We start from the raw sequence: 18,023 nt of genomic DNA on the forward strand, positions 1-18,023 counted from the left end.
ATATTAATGTTAATATAGAGATTAAATTAATATTCTTACTAACACTATTAAGTTAATTGTAAAATGTTATAAGATAAAAAAATAATAAACTAATGTATATTGCATCGAATCAATCACTAATAGAACAGTAGAATCGTTTAAGTGATTTAGTCCCTTGTGTCATATACCTTGTAAAAATATCTTTTAAAACGCATACGTAAAATTATTTAATGAAATGTAACTCATTTTATATTAAATAATTCTAACCATTAATAATATATTCCTTATTTAAATTGAATCTTTATTAAAATTAACTTTTACGAAACCATTATGTTCTATTAATCAAAACATTCCACGTGTTAACCTATACAAAAGTCGAAAACAACCATGTCATTTGCTGCATTAAATTTAAGTTCGTGGCTTGTTCAACAATGTAATTTTATGGGTAAGAATTTAAATAATGGGCTTGAAGACAAAGAAAGTTGTTACGTTATTATTATTTATTGTAGGTTTAAAATGCCCTACACCAATCCAGGAAAATTGTATCCCAAAAATTCTAGCTGGTGATGATTGTATTGGTTGTGCAAAAACCGGCAGTGGTAAAACACTTGCTTTTGCACTTCCTATATTACAAAAATTATCTGAAGATCCATATGGCATATTTGCACTTGTTCTAACACCAACTAGAGAACTTGCTTTTCAAGTATATTAAACGCTTTAATCTTTTAAGACATATATTTATATTCGTTCCTTTTTTTATATTTTTGATAAAACCTTTTCTTTACAGATTGCAGATCAATTTTCAGCTATAGGAAAATCTATTGGTTTAAAAAAATGTGTAATTGTTGGTGGAATGGATATGGTTGTACAAGGGCTAGAGTTATCAAAACATCCACATATAGTTGTTGCAACTCCAGGACGTTTAGCAGACCACCTTGAAAGTTGTAATACATTTTCTTTAAAGCAAATTAAATTTTTAGTTTTAGATGAAGCTGATAGACTTTTAGAAGGTCACTTTGATGGTCAGTTAAAAACTATATTTGAGGCTTTACCTAAACGGAAGCAAATGCTTCTTTTTAGTGCAACAATGACAGATACCCTTGACAAAGTGAAACACATAGCATCCAGTAAGGTATTATAAAATTTTGTAAATATTTAAAAAAATGAACAAGGAATAGTAGAATGAACATAGAGCTGAAACTATTTTTAAAGGCTTTTATATGGGAATCTAAAGATGAGTCTGGTGTAGCAACAGTGAAAGAACTTGATCAACGTTACGTTCTTTGTCCAAGTGATGTACGTGATTCCTTTTTAGTGGAAACAATTAGAACCTTTAGAGCAAATAATAAAGATGGGTCTATAATGATATTTACAGATACTTGCAAGTACAGTGGAATTGTATACATGTAATACTTGATATAGACATAAACATTCTTAATGCTTTATTGTACATTGTATTTTTTAGACATTGTCAAGTATTATCCATGACATTAAATGATGTTGGATTTACAAATGTAGCCCTACATGCAATGATAAAACAAAAAGATCGTCTTGCTGCACTTACTCAATTTAAGTCCAATCATGCAAAAATTTTAATAGCTACAGATGTCGCTGCAAGAGGTTTAGATATTCCTACAGTTGAGCTAGTTATAAATCATATTATACCAAATGTAACAAAAGAGTACATTCATAGAGTTGGAAGAACAGCTAGAGCAGGCAAAAATGGCATGGCAATTACCCTAATAACTCCACATGATATTAAATTATTACACGCAATTGAAAATGCTATTGGTACAAAACTTACAGAATATAAACTCAATGGTAATACATTTTTAGCACTGCTATTTTACAAAAGAAATGTACACAGAATATGTTAATATAACTTTTTTTGTATTTAGATAATGAAATAGTTACAATTTTGACACAAATATCTGTTGCTAAACGAGAAGCGGAAATGAAATTAGACGAGATGGACTTTTATGGCAAAAGAATGATCAATAAACGCAAGAAACTTATCCTAGAAGGGAAGGATCCAGATGAAATTGAGGAAATATTAGAACAAAAGAAACGTTATAAATTAAAGAAGAAACAGAAAATTGATGAAAATCTACATTATAGAAATAAAATTTAATTAACTCAAATTTTATCATATTTAAATGTATACATTGTATAATAAGTAACATATTATGAATAACCATTTTTGTAATGACATAATTCAATAACTAACATTCAATGCATAAAACGCACATTTTTCTTGTGTACTATATAAGTTGCAATTAGCATCATGGTTGAAAAATAGTTACTGTAAAAAAGAAAGTAAGTATTCGTGTATATATGACTGCTAAAGACGGAATTCATCAAATAAGTTTAAAACTATTATAAAATATGTAGTTCATAAAGTACCTTTTCCTTTTTATTATACCTGTTTAAATGAACACTTTTTTGTTTCTTGCTATAAAATTGATTATACTTTTAATATTATTAACAGAAACATGTGTTTTTACTTACAGATAATGAAATTCACGGATGAGACTGGTTAAAAAGTTTCAATTGATTATAAATAACTTGCTTTTATTTATATATAAAAATTTGTATCAAAATCTATATTAAAGAACTACATATTTCGTAAATATACTGTTTTGAATATCTTTTAAGAATATAAGTAATAAGACTTCATATAGCACATTTAAAATTGTGCCATTTTTTTTTTATTTTGCATCAAATTTAATTTATTCAAAAACGCATACAGTTCTGCAACATATTCTTTTGGGTATTTACGATAATGTTCAACGTGTGGGGAATTTTCAAATATCTTAACATAAATCTGAAAAGAATATAAATATTTCTATATTATTCTGTAATTTACATACCTGTAATTATTTTTTACTTTACCAATCTTACCTTTACACCCAAAGAATCCCAGCTTTCCTTTACTCTTAGATTACTTGTTAATGAACCCACTGGGTCTGTTTTACTTATAAAAAATAATGCTGGACTATGCACTAAATTTGTATGAAACAATTGACTAGACCTTATATAATACTGAGTAGATGGTTTATAAAAAGTTTTCATATGATATCTGTGTAAATTATTTTAATGCATATAATTCAAATTGAAATATTTTAAGAAATATAAATGGAATTAATATTGAAAATAAACTTACTCTAAATACTTTTGGCACATATTTTGTAGCATTTCATTTGTTGGAAACATAGCACGTGGTGCACCTATTGTTAATTCACTCACATCAGCCAAACTATCCCATACTTGACCAACAATCCTATTGATTATATTGTTACATTTTTTAGGGTCATTCTGCAATAAATCCAATACTTCTCCCCACATATATCCAGCTACTGAAAATCCATGTAATAGTATTTGTTGATAATTCTGATGTTTTATCAAAAACTCTATCAAGTCTGCTGCAACCAGCTAAAAAAAAACTTTTACAAATTAAATTATATATTATGAATATTAATGTAACATGTATTATAGTTTATATTTCATGTATTTACCCTAGATCCTTTTGTGGGCCATAATAGTTGCCAAGGAGTAATTGATACTATCACGACATCAAACCCTTGTCCCAAATACAAATCTGCATATTTCAGAACATGCTTACGTTTTGGTAACAACCAACTAAGTAAAACTAATAGAGGTTTATTCTCTCCGTTATTAAAATTCTGTACAGCTGTACCATTTCTAATTACATTGTTTTGTGAAATATATTCAATATTTTTTGTAATATGATAGTTTGATAATTTACATACTAATAAAAATAAAGTCTAAGAAAAGAAAATTTATTAAAATATAGAATGTTATAGAAGTAAATCAAGAAAGTAATGAGTAAATATTACCAAATCTTGTCTCTGCTTTAACAATTGTGGTCTTGCATAGGAACTTAATCTTGTTCTAGCAAGAGTAGGTAATAACATCCTCCCAACTATCATTATTACTAATTAAAATACACTTTATGCTGTAGCCCAGAGATTTGATGGAGATTTCTAATAATAGTAATACAATATTGAAACTTTTTAATTTGTTAAATAGTATATAAAAGCGAATTAAGACTTCAATTAGGTTAATGAAAATGTAGTATGAAATATATATTTAATTATTTTACTATTACCTTGTATTATATGTATATCTATAGAAGTGAGCAATAGGACAAAATACAATCTGACCTTAATTTAAAAGCAATGGACCCCATCTGACATTATCTTTTGCCAGTATACTAAATAGCTTGCCTTCTCTTTATTCAATGCATATATAATTACACATATATGAATACATGAATATACAAATCGGTCTCTACCATTAATATCCAATGTCGTCTATGTTTTCAAATTAACATCCTGTATATATATATACATATATATCTTGTTTGTTTTTGTTTAAACTTCAAAGTCCACATTTTTCTTGTGTATACACACATGTATGTATATACATATATGTAAATGTATACCTGACGTGTGTAATTTATGCAGTCGTAATTTGCGTATTTAATCGAAAATAATCTTTTCACGAACATTATGTTTATAAAAATAATTGAAATGTGATATTCGATGTCATAGTTCATAGGTAATAATGTTGTATATTTTGAGAAGAAATAGAAGTTTGAAATGATTCTTAACGTTTATAAAACAATTTAATGTTACATTGATATATTTAATTAAATTACGAACATCGAAAAATGTAGATAAGAATAATAAGATCATGTCAATTACTGTAATTAATTATTATGTTTTAATTTTGAAAAATTTTATTCTAACTGGATTTTATTAATATATGTGTTAAAAGAAGAGTTGAAGAAAAGAGAACTTACACTCGCTTAATAATTAACAATCATTGGACTGCCGGCGGCTACACACTGAATAATCACATATGTGTTCTCTCACAATTATATAGTTTGGTCAATGTCAAATCATTTAAAAATAAAAAATGTGTTTTACGACAAATTATTGACTTACACGCATTGATATTATATAATTGTGTATTATTTTTCAGTATAATTAGTAAATATTTTCGAAAGTATTTTTGACATAAAAAATTCATTTCATATTCTATACTTCATAATTCACAACAACATAAATTTTACATAATTTATTGCCATTAGGATATTAATAAATTATCTTGAATTGTTATTGATTAACTTTCGACATAATAAGAGGTAAAAATTTTATCTATTTTTTTTACAAATTTAATCTGTAAAAAACAATTTTTTCTATTTTAATAATGTCTTTTAATAATCAAACATAAATATATATTAAAATAGTATAATGATATTATTATTAGTGTTTTAAGTGTGATTTGTATTTCTTATCATATTTTAGCGTTATTAATATAATTAAATTATCATATGAAATATGACAATAAAATTTGTAAATATTGAAAAGTAGTAAAGTACAATGCTACAATAGGGAAGAAATCACTCATAAATACATATTTCAGTAGCATATAGTGTTTTTTTTTTATTATACTTTTCATATTTAACTTAAATGTTACTTAAATGTTAATTCTATGATACGGAGCATTATATGAAGATAAATTTGATATAATATAATTTTATTTTAAAATAAATTTTAAAATGACTAAATACTAGGCAATTTGTAAATAACAATCAAATATAATTATTATTTTGAAAGGAAGACAAAAATATTATATCAAATTTAACAATTATTGAGAGACACTTGATTACTTATATGTATAAATTACTTAAACTTGGATGCAAGATATGAATTTTAAATAACTTTCTACTGCTCTCAATTTTAGTTTATAAAATAATCATGACATGAAAACTAAGTTTAATTTTTTTTTTTTTTTTTTTAGTCATATTTTATTTACAATTCTAAACTGTATTCGTATTACTATACTTATTCCAGAATGTAATTCAAATTACGCTTTAAATTAAAAATGAATAAAGTTCAACAAATCATATCATTTGTAAATTTCAATATTTTCATTACCACATACATCAATGTATATTATTACTGTTTGTATTACTATTTGAAATTTATCTGCCATAATGAAGTAATATTTGTTTTATAAGATATTATCGCTACTAATAAGTTACTTAATTTCATATTATATAAAACACCTACATATAAATACATTTTATATGGTGTATACTACTAAATATGAAGATATATTTTTTTATAACATCAGAGGAAGAGAGAAGGTAATTTATATACTAGAAAAACAAACACATATGAAATTTTTATAGTCAGTATCTTCTCCATAAGTTTAAAACTATGTTTCTAAAATTTAGTAGGTTTAAATTTTATATTCTTAGTGATTTTTGAATCACTAAATCAAATATTTTCGTTATTTCTTCCTCTGTTACCCTACTCATATATTGTATGTGCGTCTGTTATGTGCTATGCACATATACATATATGTAATCAGTAGAAACGATATAACGAGGTCATATATTAAAATATTAAAAGATGACACAGGTTCATGTAGTAACATTTTATATAATCAGCAAGAATCATTCGTGAATTATACTGTGTAAAAGGTAATAAATTATGTATTTTTAGAATCTGCTACTCAAACTGCATAATACATATTTTGTTAAATATATTACAAAGAAAAACGTAATTCTGAGTTTATATCGTATGATTTTGAATTAAGCTCGAACTTCTTATCTTTATATACGTGACTCAAATTGTTATTTTAGCACTCGAAACATGTATAAACGTAATTTAACGCCTAACTGATTTTATGACTGACCTTGATGTTGTTTCCACTGAATACATGAATACAATAATAAAGATTTATAAAACATTTTTTTATAATGTTCTTGACACAGGTATATAAATTAAATAAATTATGACATATATAGAAAAATAACACTCAATCAGACTTATTCTATGGATGATAAACACTGTTTTGAAATTAATATAATTGAAAATGATAAAGTAACGTTAATAAAAAAATGTTTTCGGCAGATGTTTATACATAATTCAGAATAGCATCTCCTATAGGAAAATAACAAATTTAACCAAATATTGATTATTATTCAGCCTTAGGAAGCTCATTAATTCACCTTAATTTCTTACAATTATGTTATGTGAAGTGGCTGTTAACGATATAATTTCTTATTGTGCTTGAATGTTTAAATACCTCGTAAATAAGAAAAACATACACATTCAGTTGTACAGTACAGATATACAATTGATTTTACTACAAGTATTAATGTTATAGTTCAGCTTTTTTGTTAAAATCTATTTAACTAAATGTCTACAATTATGCAGAAATATAGGCCAGTCTGATATAGCCAACCACATATTTAACAAAACCAACATCGTAAAATTTGAAATCATTACGTAATCTTACATATGTATACGTTTACATAAAGAAAAGATATATTAATATACAATATAAGACACACTTCATAATGAAATGTTTTACATTTTTCTATATGATACGAATTACTACATTTTTCTAAGAAAAATGTCTATAAAAGGAAACGTTTGTCAAAGTTGATCATACTGATATAAAAACTGATATAATTTCTTATGTTCATACAACTTCGATAACATCATAAAATATATCATACAAATTTTTTAAATGCAACAATTCAAAGAAATTAAACAAAATCTTAACAGTAATCCTGTCATTTTTTTTCAAACTAGCATTTAAGCAACAATTGCTTGTATAAAATTGCACAAAAAGTATGCGATTATATATTTAATAATAATTTAAGCTTCATGAAAATTCAAATTATCTTATCTTAAAATATTATTATACGTGAACAAAAACTTAAAATGTAAATAATAAAATAATTTCATAAACTTCTTCCTGTACTATGAATTATGAAACTGATCTCATATTAGTAAAAAAAGACAGTAATAATACATTTTTCTGTAATTATGTTTGTTCAAATGGCAGTATTGTTGTAATATAATCTCTTACTTCCTTAATCACTTTAATAACTTCTGTTGAATATAATATCAACGGCAGTATCCATTTTGGACAATTTCACTATATTTCATTCATTGCATAATTAAAAAAATTCTTTATGTCATAATCATGATAAAACCATATAAACATACTACATGTAACATACAAGTATATGTTTACTGTACTATTTAGTACATTACGATTAATTTCACAATTTAAATCCTACACTTACCTTCATATTAATGATTATACCTTTAATAAACCTGAAAATTGATGTGCAATATGTCACCATCAGCTCGTGCAGTATTATATACAAGTTTCTAATACGAAATGGTTTTGCGCTGTATCTCAGAAAGCTTCGACAAAACTTGCTGGGAAAAGGCCTGTACGACCAGTTCTTTGTTGAGTACCTTTGTACCAGCCATCATCGCGTTTTTTGTGTACATAAATAATATCTCCTACTCGAAGTTCAAGTTCAAACTCGCTATTAGGTGGATATGGCACAATACAACGAAATCTGTATACTCGCTCGCTGAAGGAAAAAAATATTAATAATTAGATATAAAATAAAAATGTGAAATGATTTAAGTGATAATTTCTACCGTTCGCGTGTGGGTTGTTGTTTCATTTGTTTTCCCATACCAGCATCCAATGAGTTACTTTTACGGTGATGATTTCCCATCGGTGTACATGCCATCCCACCCGATTCGTTAGATCTGTGAATATTAATGATAAAAATAAAAGTAGAATTGTAATAGTTTCAAGAAATTCGTTAACATTATGTAATGATTATGCATTTATTGCACACATACTCAATCAACAAGCAAATGTTTGATAAAATCCATAATTTGAAAGAACAATAACAACTACGAAAACGCAACTGAAAAATAAGAATGAAATATATTTTAATGCCATCAACATAATCAAGCATTTGTAACACATATTTTCTAATTTTTGCAATATTTATCATCATACTTACCCATATGTATATATAGCATTATTATACATCTAATTGCAAATGTTAATTCAGTTAAACATATGTATCACACAATTATTATGTACATATTTTATTATAAAATACTAAATACAATTTCCGTTTTCTATATGAGCTGGACAAGTATATCAAGATAAATACATTTTACTGTAGATGTTAATTTTCAGTTACTTTATCTGTCAGACATATAATTTCAATAACTAACCTCTGGAGGATCGAGACCGGTAAAGATGGTCTCTCCTTGTATTTTAGTCTTTGTGAAGATGTGACATGTCCTTGGACAGAGCCTGGACACAAACGATGATGGTTGTTTGAAGCATTTAATTCCTGTGTAGCTCCCACCTGTAGCAACTGACTTGGGCAAGATCCTGATCTAATTTTAAATATATCCGCCCAACCCCCCCGTGTAGAATTAGACAAATAATTCAACACGTGCAGCTCATATTGTGTTAAAAAATATGGTAAACAGTAAAAGAGACAATCTAAGAGTTTTAACTATTTTGCACAATGTACAATTAATTTACTAGTTTTTTCCTATATACGTATAAACATTGCAATTATACAGTGAATTCAACAATTATACAACACATAATAAAAGTACATATACATAATTACATACATTTTACATTGTACACAAAAACATAAACAATTTTGGATAGCAGTGCATGCAAACTGTTAAAAAAATATGTTCATTATGCTACGAACATGCAAATCATTATCTTATGCAAAAATTATTTTATTTTCCTTAAATTTGTATATTCAAATACACTATCATACTTATATAAAGCATGGCTTGCTGTTACTGCAATAAAAAAAAAAACTTACCGAACATGTACTGGATTGATGGAATTGCCATCCTCAAAAACAGGGTTATCCATGGAATATGTAGTAGGTGGTGGTGATTTTGATTTTTTAATATTCGTTAACCGGCGCATTAAAGAAACACATTTATCCTTCTTTTCCTTCTGCTGTAGTTCGAAAGTATATATGTATGTTTCATTTATATGTTATGTTTGTATAATAAGAAAACAAATATCATATATTATGGAAAGATAAGCTTATACCTTTTCAGTGTTTTTAGGCACAGAAACAGATGCGGTAGAGGAAGGTGAAGCTACTGCATGTAAAACACTATTTGGGCTTTTGTTCGCTTCATTCATTATGGAAGAAGTGGCGCCAGTAACAACAGTTCCACTGTTGCTAACACCAGTAACTGTAGTTGTAGTCATTAATGACTGTGGTAAAGTTACCTGTTTTCCAGGAGAAGCTAAAACACGAAGCAGTCTCATGTATATTCTAATACAATGTTTTCTATAAAATCATTACGTACAAATATTCGATGACATAACAGCACTATGGCTACGTCCGAGAGGATTTGCTGAATTTTGTTCCTTATATCGAGGCGGACTGTTTTCTTGACTTTGTGTTTGACTTTGCCCATGCCAAGACGATGATACCATAAAAGATGGACTAATAGCACGTGGTGGCAATTCTGGTGGTAACAATGTGCGTGCATTATAAGGTTGAGGAGTAGCTCCTTTATTCTTGGTATAAGTAGTAGTTATCCGTGACTCGGTATTATTTTGACTCGTTGAAGATGGAAAGTTTTGATGCTGTGCTGTATTTGGTGAACCTCGACACAAGCCACGTTGACACCTACGAAAATAGAGTTATTTAAAATCGAGAAATTATATTGTGTATTTCTATTGTAAGTATTTCATATACTTAGCAGGCGCAACATAATTTCCAGGAAAGACTCCACACTTTTGTGTACGATTAGAAGTTCCTTTAAACCATCCATCTTGACATCGTTCTGTTACCATATAAATGCCACCTTTTCGTAATTCAAGTTCATCCGCTTTCTGAGGTTTATATGGATACAGAGCTATGTATGCAGCTGGTAAATGAGTATTTCCGGTTGTGGCAGACGAACTCTGTGACGACTGTGCAAGAGCAAGATCACTACTACCGCTTCGCCTATGACGAAGATTATGATCTGCAATGCTGGTACTTGTCTGAGAAATGAAAATAAAAATTTACTGTTATAAACATAAAGTTTGTAACATTTTTAATCATGTTGCTGTTAAATAAACTTTTTTACCTGTAGTGAAGAAAATGAATCATTACTGCAATTGTTAGTACCGCTGCCAATGGCATTGTCTACTGCAGGACTAAGTATTTCAGCACTGTGTCTGTGATGTGGATGAGCTTGATGGCCAGTGTTAACAGCAGTGAAACTGTGACGCTTAACATTATGTCTATTTCCAACTGCAGGAGGAGATGTTGCTGGGCTACTGGGACTACTTGGAGCAGTACTAGAGCTACTAGATGTAGTTGAACTATTAGGGGTGTTTGGAGTAGTGGTTGAAGAACTACCTCCTGATGATACATTTGAAATGGAGTCAGAAACTGGTAAAACTGTATTCTGTTGATAAAATGTAAGAAATTGGTAAGCTTTGTTAAAGATATTTTTGGCATTTTGAAATGTTAAAAAAATTAATATAAATTAATTGTATTGTAATAATATAATAATAAATTAAATTAATTTTACTTATAATACCTGTACAAGTTGAGGTCGAGGTTGACTTGTTTGTAAATTACGCGAATGATCAGTCGGTATTAAGAGTGTGGTTTCTTCATTAGTGGGAGTAGGAGGTGCTACTCTTGATGGACCTGGTTGTGCACTATTTAAAGAAAACATTATCATATTCAATCAATCACGCATAATACCAATATCACTATTTAATTATTGATTCTAATTTCTATACTTAAACTTTATTTTTAAGGACAAAATAATAAAAATTACTTCGTTGATAGTTTCATTAAAGCTCTTGCCACACTATTTAGTTCTACAAAAGCCAATGGGAAGATGCCAATTCTATCCAAAAGTTTTCCTTCTGCCCAATTTTCATCAACTCTTCTAATAACACTAATAATTTCACCCTGTAGAGTCATTTAAATATATTATTTATGTTATTTTTACAATACTTGTTACAAAACAGGAATAAAAAATTTAATATTAAATTATTATTGAATATTAAATATATAGATATTCACATACCTTATTAAATGTAAGACAGCCATCTTCATCATCATTAGTCATTCTAAAATCATACAAAGCTTTGCACTGAGGAACATCTGGTGTCAATGGTGTGATTACCTATATAAATAAAACATTACATTAATACTAAATACTTTCAATAGTTTTATATTAAACTATAAAATATATTTTAATATACCTGAACATAAGATAAAGGAAAAACTCCATGACTACTAGCACTCTCTCCAAAACACCAATTATTATCAATTTTCTTACGAAGGATAACAATGTCACCTTTTTTAAACGACAAGTCTCTAAAATATGAAACAATTAATAAAATACTGCTTAAATAAATACTAACTTGACTTTCAAGGAAATTATAAACTTACCCTGGAACTTTGGACACATAATCATAGATTGCTCGGCCATATGTTTGATTGTGTAATTGAACTTGTTTTGCCGTTGCATTACCATGCCGAACTGGTTCATTTGTGAATGCAACAGAAGTAGGACTAGTAGTTACAATAGGAGTCGAAGTAACTTGGTGACCACCAAACAGTCTTTGAGGTCCTGCGTTGCTTTTAGTTATAGATTTCGTAGATTTAGGAGCTGCATTTCGCATTCCTTCTAAAATACGCATTAGCAATACATTAGGAGGCAGGTCATCCACTTTAGCATCAACCAAAATGCGACATTCAGGGCAGCGTAATTCGCGGTGAGTGCTAACTATCTCTTCTAAACATTTCTTGCAAAAGGTATGTTGACAGGGAAGTACTTTGCTCGATGTATCTAATCGCTCGAGACATACCGAGCATTCTAACAAATCATTCAGCATACATTCGTCCATTCTGATTTGAATCTTGAAACGCTTACTTTCGGTCTTTCTTTTTCTTCAATTTGTTTGCTTATATATCCGCTTTTTCGAAACGTAGCTTCTCCAGCTTTTCTAATCTTCCCACGCGTTTCGTCTTTTCTGCACCCACAAGCCACCATACATTTGACGTACTTATCTTCTATATAACATGTAACAACGAAACTCGATTGATAATTATAATAGTCCACCAATGAGCCCACCTCGCGAAAAAATATGCGTACATGTTACTCAATCCCTCTTCTAACTTTCAAACGACTGTTCCATCTTTTCATTTACCCTAAACCAAATATTCTTAGGCGCGTCAGTATACGCGCTGTCATCCAAGTACATTTCGTCACACACACCAAACCATATCGATCAATCGGACTCGTCGATTACAGTCGATTCTAAAATGAGCCAACGAATGTTACATGATATGTAACATCTATGCACAATATAGATTTTATAACCAAATATGTCATTATGAAACAACATTTAATACAAATATATAAAACTTACCTTTGATGCGAAATTTGCATGTACGTGCAATCTAATATTACTTTGAAAATTGAATATATAGAATAACCTTTTAATTTGTTATACAGTTATAAATACTTGCATAGAGAAATTTTGAAACTTATGTGTCATGGATTCGATTATTGGATAACCTATATCGTATAGATTTATAAATATCTTCTTAATGAAAAATTAAGTAGTAACTTCCAAAGTTAATGATTATATCTTTTAACAATTTCTGTAAAAACGTTCCTTAATATCCAGATAAAAATCAACCAATCAGAAAAGCTCTTTTATTTTTAAGACTTATATAAGAAAAAATTATCTATTTGTAAAATTTTAATATATTAATCACATAGAAATATTTTTTATTTTTAATAATTTATTCAGCAAAAAATATTTACAATGGTTGTACAACTTGTTCATTGCTACGAATTATGCTGTTCAAAATTATAATATATTGTGTTTTGTAATACGTGCGATATTAAAATTCACGATACGTTACCTTATTCCAATATCTATTATTATATCATTATGTAATTAATCCTACTGCATAACTTAATTATTATATTAGAAGTTATAAATCGTAAACTATAATCCTTATTGAAATTGAATGTTTATTCGATTTAAATATAATGTCCCATTTATATATCCTGTATTCCTTTATTTTCAATTTTCATGAAAGTCATGGTGAATTTTGTAGTTTTTCAATTTCAAATTTCATTCATATATACGTTCATAATGTATTTAAATATATTCTAAATTGAATCAAACAGGAACTGTAAATTAAATATATAATTCACTAATGATAGGTAATAAATTAATAAATGATATATCTAATAATTGTTTCCATATTTTCATTTGCATATTTCTATACAAAATCCCCAGATAAAATTATTGTAAACTGATAGATGATAAATGCGCATGCGAACTAAGGTGCATGTAAGCATGACGTCATTTGCAAAGTGTCTGTGAGATAAGAGTGGGGAAATTCAATGCACTCGTGTGCGCAAGTATGTGTGCTTTTTAGTGGCTGTAGCAGTGTGTCTGGTCGGTGATACGAGTGTGTGGTAGTCGGTTGAGAAGTCGACGCCGTTGTATGCGTATGACTGCGGGTTGAGAGATAACACGAGTGAATTTGCTGAAGCAAGGGTGGTTCTGTGTGGTCGCACTGAAATTACTGAAGCCCATGTGCTCTGCTTGTTAAAATGCTCATCAAAGAATTGTAAGTTTTTTCGAGATTTTTTGCTGTTAACTTAACACATCGCGCGGTAAGGAAGTAGTCGTCGAACATTTAAAAGCAATTCTTGGAGATATGGTTACTAATCTTTAACGGCGGGTGGGATTGGAGGGGTAAAGAGTGATGTACTTTCATCCCTTGCCATCCATACGGACAAAATTTTTATACGTGATGAAAATATCATTTTAACTGATGAGTAACGTTTCAAAAGATATTCATTCGTCATACGTTATTATCTATCGTTCAGTTTTCGATACTTGATAGTATATAGTACTTAATATCATACTTAAGTGTACTCAAGGTCGTTGCTCATAAATATATAGTCATCTTTTTACTTATTATTTAATTGAACACAAATATAATTTATTTCTCTTTGTTTCAGCCGTGTCACTTTACCTCTTAATGTGAAAGAGGTATGTATTTAATGAATAGCAAGGTCTTATTATAATGACCCATTTTGAAATGTGTTATTACTATGGAAAAAGAAACATTAATTTAAATTAGCTTTTACATCATTACTATATCATTAGGAAAAATTCAAATCATTTAATTAATACTTATTTAGAAGCACGTAACTATTTTGAATGTTGTTTTGAATCTTTATTCCAGTGTATATGACAAATGTTACCAGATCATGCTGATTTCATTGTTATATTTATTGTTACTTAATTTTGTGATGTAACAAATCTTTTTCTTCTACTCAATTACCTTAGTGTAGTCTTTAATTATATGGTAACATATGTTTATTAAGCTTGTTTTGCTTTTATACCTTATGAGGGAAAGGAATTATTTAAAGTTATTATAATTTAATAATATTTTATTTAATAAATAAATTATAGATGTTACAGTTTTCTTGTAAGACAAGTTATACTCATAGGTAATTAGGTGTTATTTTTTATTTTATACATTTTGGTTATTAAAATATATTTTTTAATGTCTTTATGATATCTATTATAACATGTGATTTACTTTATGGCAGTATCAAGTGGCTCAGCTGTATTCTGTAGCAGAAGCTAGCAAAAATAATACTGGAGGAGGAGAGGGTATACAAGTACTAAAAAATGAGCCATTCACAAATTATCCTTTGCTTGGTGGCAAATATTCTTCAGGTCAATATACATACAAGATTTATCATTTAGCTAGTAAAGTGCCTGCTTTTATTCGCATTATGCTGCCAAAGAATTCCTTGGAAATTCATGAGGAAGCTTGGAATGCTTATCCTTATTGCAAAACGGTCATTACTGTAAGTACAATTTGTTCATAAAAATATTCCTAATGATTTTCTGATGTGTATTTTTATCTATTATTCTCTATTATTTATTATTTTATCTTTTATCTATATCTATTATTATCTTTTGTACAGAATCCTGGATATATGAAAGAACACTTTGTAATTATGATTGAATCATTTCACATTGATGATGTTGGAAATCAACATAATGTGTGTATAAAAATTAAAAAAGAAATACTTCATTTTGTTTTTTATGTATTATATTATTATTTTTTAATTAATAGGTTCATGAATTACCTCCTGATAAATTAAAGATAAGAGAAGTGATACATATAGATATTGCAAATGATCCAATTGCAAGTAGTGATTACAAAGAGGATGAGGACCCAACCAAATTTAAATCTGTGAAAACAGGTCGGGGTCCTCTTATAGGTAAAGATTGGAAGAATAATGTTCAACCTGTAATGACATGCTATAAGTTAGTCACTTGTGAATTTAAATGGTTTGGTCTACAAAGTCGTGTTGAAAACTTTATACAAAAAGCAGAAAGGCGTCTTTTTACTAACTTCCATAGGCAAGTCTTTTGTTGGATAGATCGTTGGTATGGTTTAACTATGGAAGATATTAGAGCAATTGAGGAAAGCACAAAAGAAGAATTAGATAGAGTAAGTAACTTTTTCACTTTAAATTACTGCAATTTATACCTCACACTTAATTGCAAACAATCTTTAAATTTTTCAGCAAAGAGATCAAGGAGAAGTAAGGGGTATGCGAGCTGATGATTGAGGCTTTGATAGCTTCTATTACGAATGGTTAAATCAATTTCCTTATATGTCTCAGATACATATGCATACCTATAGAAATACACTCACATATGTTTTGTCATAGGCGATCCTGCAGGATCGGGACAATTTCCAGAATTTAAGTGTCTAGATTCTGTGTCTATTACAATTACTTATGATTTTAATTTATTTACATTTACAAGCGTTTTAGATAAATGTATCTACAGTCAAAGATTATAATATAGCCAATAATAAGAGAGAGAGAGCTGATACACAGATCAGTTCAACTTATATGATGTATAAAATATTCAAGAAAAGAGTACAGTTCGATAAAAATCAATATAGGTGGAAAAAAATGTAATTGTTATTTAACACCATAGTAGTTCGATATTAAAATTTATAAATAAGTCGTTCGGAATGCTTGCTGCATAACACAAATAAGAACGTTTGACACAAAAATTGTGAGTCCAATGACAGTTCGCGATTTGTGTTTTAGATTTATTATGTTATGGTTTGAAGTCAAGAGAAACATCACTATATTTATATAACCACTGTTTTAATAAGTTTACACAACATGGCCTGAGGTTTTTCAAGATCAATTATATAGTATGTAATAATCAGAAAAATTCACAAAACTATTTTAGCAGTTCTATGAATGAAAATTGATTTTCTGATAATTTATTAACATACAATATTACAGTTAGGAATAGATAAAATGACAAATGATTAGTAAATTATAATAATTGTGCTTTGCTTATGTTTCTTGCTTCTAATTAGGAAATTAAAAGAAAATCTATGCATCAAAATTAGGACCAACTTGATAAACCTTAATTAAATCAATTTTAATTATTGTACTAACATATATTGTTTGTGAAAAATATGAAAATAATTATATAAAATAACTGAATTAATATACAGATATACATATATATGAAAGAAGAAACAACTATGTCAATGTGAAAGTCGGCAAACACTGAAAGAGTGCACTATTGTATATAAAAAGAGGCATACAATGAAATTCTGATTGAAATGTTACATACACTTATATATTTCTTTGCATTCCAATAGATCTCTGTACAACAAATGGAATTTAAATGTCATATCCAACATGTTTGCTTATGCAAAAGCAAAGAAAGAATTCGGTAAGAATATAGTTGAAAAACCGTAATTGTCGTTTGCACAAATTATATGTATATTGTTATCTGTTATACTGGGATCTATAGTGTAGTATTTAAGATAGTTTTAGAAATGCAATTTAGACAAAATAATCATTAAAGTTTTGAGGTCTTAATACAGGGAGTATCAGAGTTCATGCTGCTCAGTTGTGAATTTAGTTTTTAAGTATGATGTGCGATCTTATCGAATTACGATATTAGTAGAGATTTTAAAATAAAATCTCATTATGAGCAGTGTCTACCATCTCTATGCATTAATTTTACTTTAATAGATGATCTATTAGCCATTACCCCATAATGAGCAGGGT

At 28.2% G+C, this 18,023-nt stretch overlaps 4 protein-coding genes across 8 annotated transcripts; 2 read left to right on the plus strand and 2 right to left on the minus strand.

Annotated features, from left to right (window-relative positions):
- Positions 1-81: 81 nt before the first annotated feature.
- LOC132908112 (probable ATP-dependent RNA helicase DDX49) lies at positions 82-2,163 on the plus strand. Its single transcript, XM_060961765.1, has 6 exons — positions 82-424; positions 489-682; positions 767-1,111; positions 1,192-1,364; positions 1,445-1,800; positions 1,878-2,163. Exons 1-6 carry the CDS (start codon positions 367-369, stop codon positions 2,108-2,110), a joined length of 1,359 nt encoding a protein of 452 aa, XP_060817748.1. The 5' UTR covers positions 82-366; the 3' UTR covers positions 2,111-2,163.
- Positions 2,106-4,888, minus strand: LOC132908113 (transmembrane protein 53). Of its 2 annotated transcripts, XM_060961766.1 has the most exons (6): positions 4,805-4,888; positions 3,837-3,983; positions 3,495-3,764; positions 3,143-3,411; positions 2,881-3,058; positions 2,106-2,803 (listed from the first exon to the last, which is right to left on the minus strand). In XM_060961766.1, exons 2-6 carry the CDS (start codon positions 3,927-3,929, stop codon positions 2,666-2,668), a joined length of 948 nt encoding a protein of 315 aa, XP_060817749.1. In that variant the 5' UTR covers positions 3,930-3,983; positions 4,805-4,888; the 3' UTR covers positions 2,106-2,665. The 2 variants fall into 2 exon arrangements, with proteins under 2 accessions (XP_060817749.1, XP_060817750.1); XM_060961767.1 differs by lacking the exon at positions 4,805-4,888 and having other exon boundaries at positions 3,837-4,092.
- Positions 4,889-5,916: 1,028 nt separating this feature from the next.
- On the minus strand, positions 5,917-13,186 carry LOC132908110 (E3 ubiquitin-protein ligase SH3RF3). 4 transcript variants are annotated; one of them, XM_060961761.1, is made up of 14 exons: positions 12,792-13,185; positions 12,308-12,545; positions 12,118-12,232; positions 11,940-12,038; positions 11,685-11,821; positions 11,439-11,562; positions 10,980-11,303; positions 10,604-10,893; positions 10,209-10,534; positions 9,943-10,145; positions 9,704-9,846; positions 9,084-9,251; positions 8,487-8,600; positions 5,917-8,416 (listed from the first exon to the last, which is right to left on the minus strand). In XM_060961761.1, exons 2-14 carry the CDS (start codon positions 12,538-12,540, stop codon positions 8,233-8,235), a joined length of 2,460 nt encoding a protein of 819 aa, XP_060817744.1. In that variant the 5' UTR covers positions 12,541-12,545; positions 12,792-13,185; the 3' UTR covers positions 5,917-8,232. The 4 variants fall into 4 exon arrangements, with proteins under 4 accessions (XP_060817744.1, XP_060817742.1, XP_060817743.1 ...); XM_060961759.1 differs by having other exon boundaries at positions 12,308-13,186; XM_060961760.1 differs by lacking the exon at positions 9,084-9,251 and having other exon boundaries at positions 12,308-13,184.
- Positions 13,187-14,313: 1,127 nt separating this feature from the next.
- Positions 14,314-17,959, plus strand: LOC132907990 (phosphatidylinositol transfer protein alpha isoform). Its single transcript, XM_060961483.1, has 6 exons — positions 14,314-14,512; positions 14,910-14,940; positions 15,507-15,770; positions 15,891-15,968; positions 16,043-16,423; positions 16,500-17,959. Exons 1-6 carry the CDS (start codon positions 14,496-14,498, stop codon positions 16,542-16,544), a joined length of 816 nt encoding a protein of 271 aa, XP_060817466.1. The 5' UTR covers positions 14,314-14,495; the 3' UTR covers positions 16,545-17,959.
- The last annotated feature ends 64 nt before the right edge of the window (positions 17,960-18,023 follow it).

This window comes from Bombus pascuorum, chromosome 6 (assembly GCF_905332965.1).
Source record: "Bombus pascuorum chromosome 6, iyBomPasc1.1, whole genome shotgun sequence".
NCBI lineage: Eukaryota > Metazoa > Arthropoda > Insecta > Hymenoptera > Apidae > Bombus > Bombus pascuorum.

What these genes read in the sequence shown, in the direction of transcription:
- LOC132908112 (XM_060961765.1), top strand. Translation starts at nt 367, where the DNA reads ATGTCATTTGCTGCATTAAATTTAAGTTCGTGGCTTGTTCAACAATGT. An exon ending in AACACATAGCATCCAGTAAG is followed by an intron (nt 1,112 to 1,191) that starts GTATTATAAAAT and finishes CTATTTTTAAAG; the next exon opens with GCTTTTATATGGGAATCTAA. An exon ending in ATATTTACAGATACTTGCAA is followed by an intron (nt 1,365 to 1,444) that starts GTACAGTGGAAT and finishes TGTATTTTTTAG; the next exon opens with ACATTGTCAAGTATTATCCA.
- LOC132908113 (XM_060961766.1), bottom strand. Translation starts at nt 3,929, where the DNA reads ATGATAGTTGGGAGGATGTTATTACCTACTCTTGCTAGAACAAGATTA. An exon ending in ATGTGCCAAAAGTATTTAGA is followed by an intron (nt 3,059 to 3,142) that starts GTAAGTTTATTT and finishes TAATTTACACAG; the next exon opens with ATATCATATGAAAACTTTTT. An exon ending in GGGATTCTTTGGGTGTAAAG is followed by an intron (nt 2,804 to 2,880) that starts GTAAGATTGGTA and finishes TATTCTTTTCAG; the next exon opens with ATTTATGTTAAGATATTTGA.
- LOC132908110 (XM_060961759.1), bottom strand. Translation starts at nt 12,765, where the DNA reads ATGGACGAATGTATGCTGAATGATTTGTTAGAATGCTCGGTATGTCTC. An exon ending in TATGTGTCCAAAGTTCCAGG is followed by an intron (nt 12,233 to 12,307) that starts GTAAGTTTATAA and finishes TTCATATTTTAG; the next exon opens with AGACTTGTCGTTTAAAAAAG. An exon ending in ATCAATCCAGTACATGTTCG is followed by an intron (nt 9,252 to 9,703) that starts GTAAGTTTTTTT and finishes ATTTAAAATTAG; the next exon opens with ATCAGGATCTTGCCCAAGTC.
- LOC132907990 (XM_060961483.1), top strand. An exon ending in ATTGCAAAACGGTCATTACT is followed by an intron (nt 15,771 to 15,890) that starts GTAAGTACAATT and finishes TCTTTTGTACAG; the next exon opens with AATCCTGGATATATGAAAGA. An exon ending in ATGTTGGAAATCAACATAAT is followed by an intron (nt 15,969 to 16,042) that starts GTGTGTATAAAA and finishes TTTAATTAATAG; the next exon opens with GTTCATGAATTACCTCCTGA.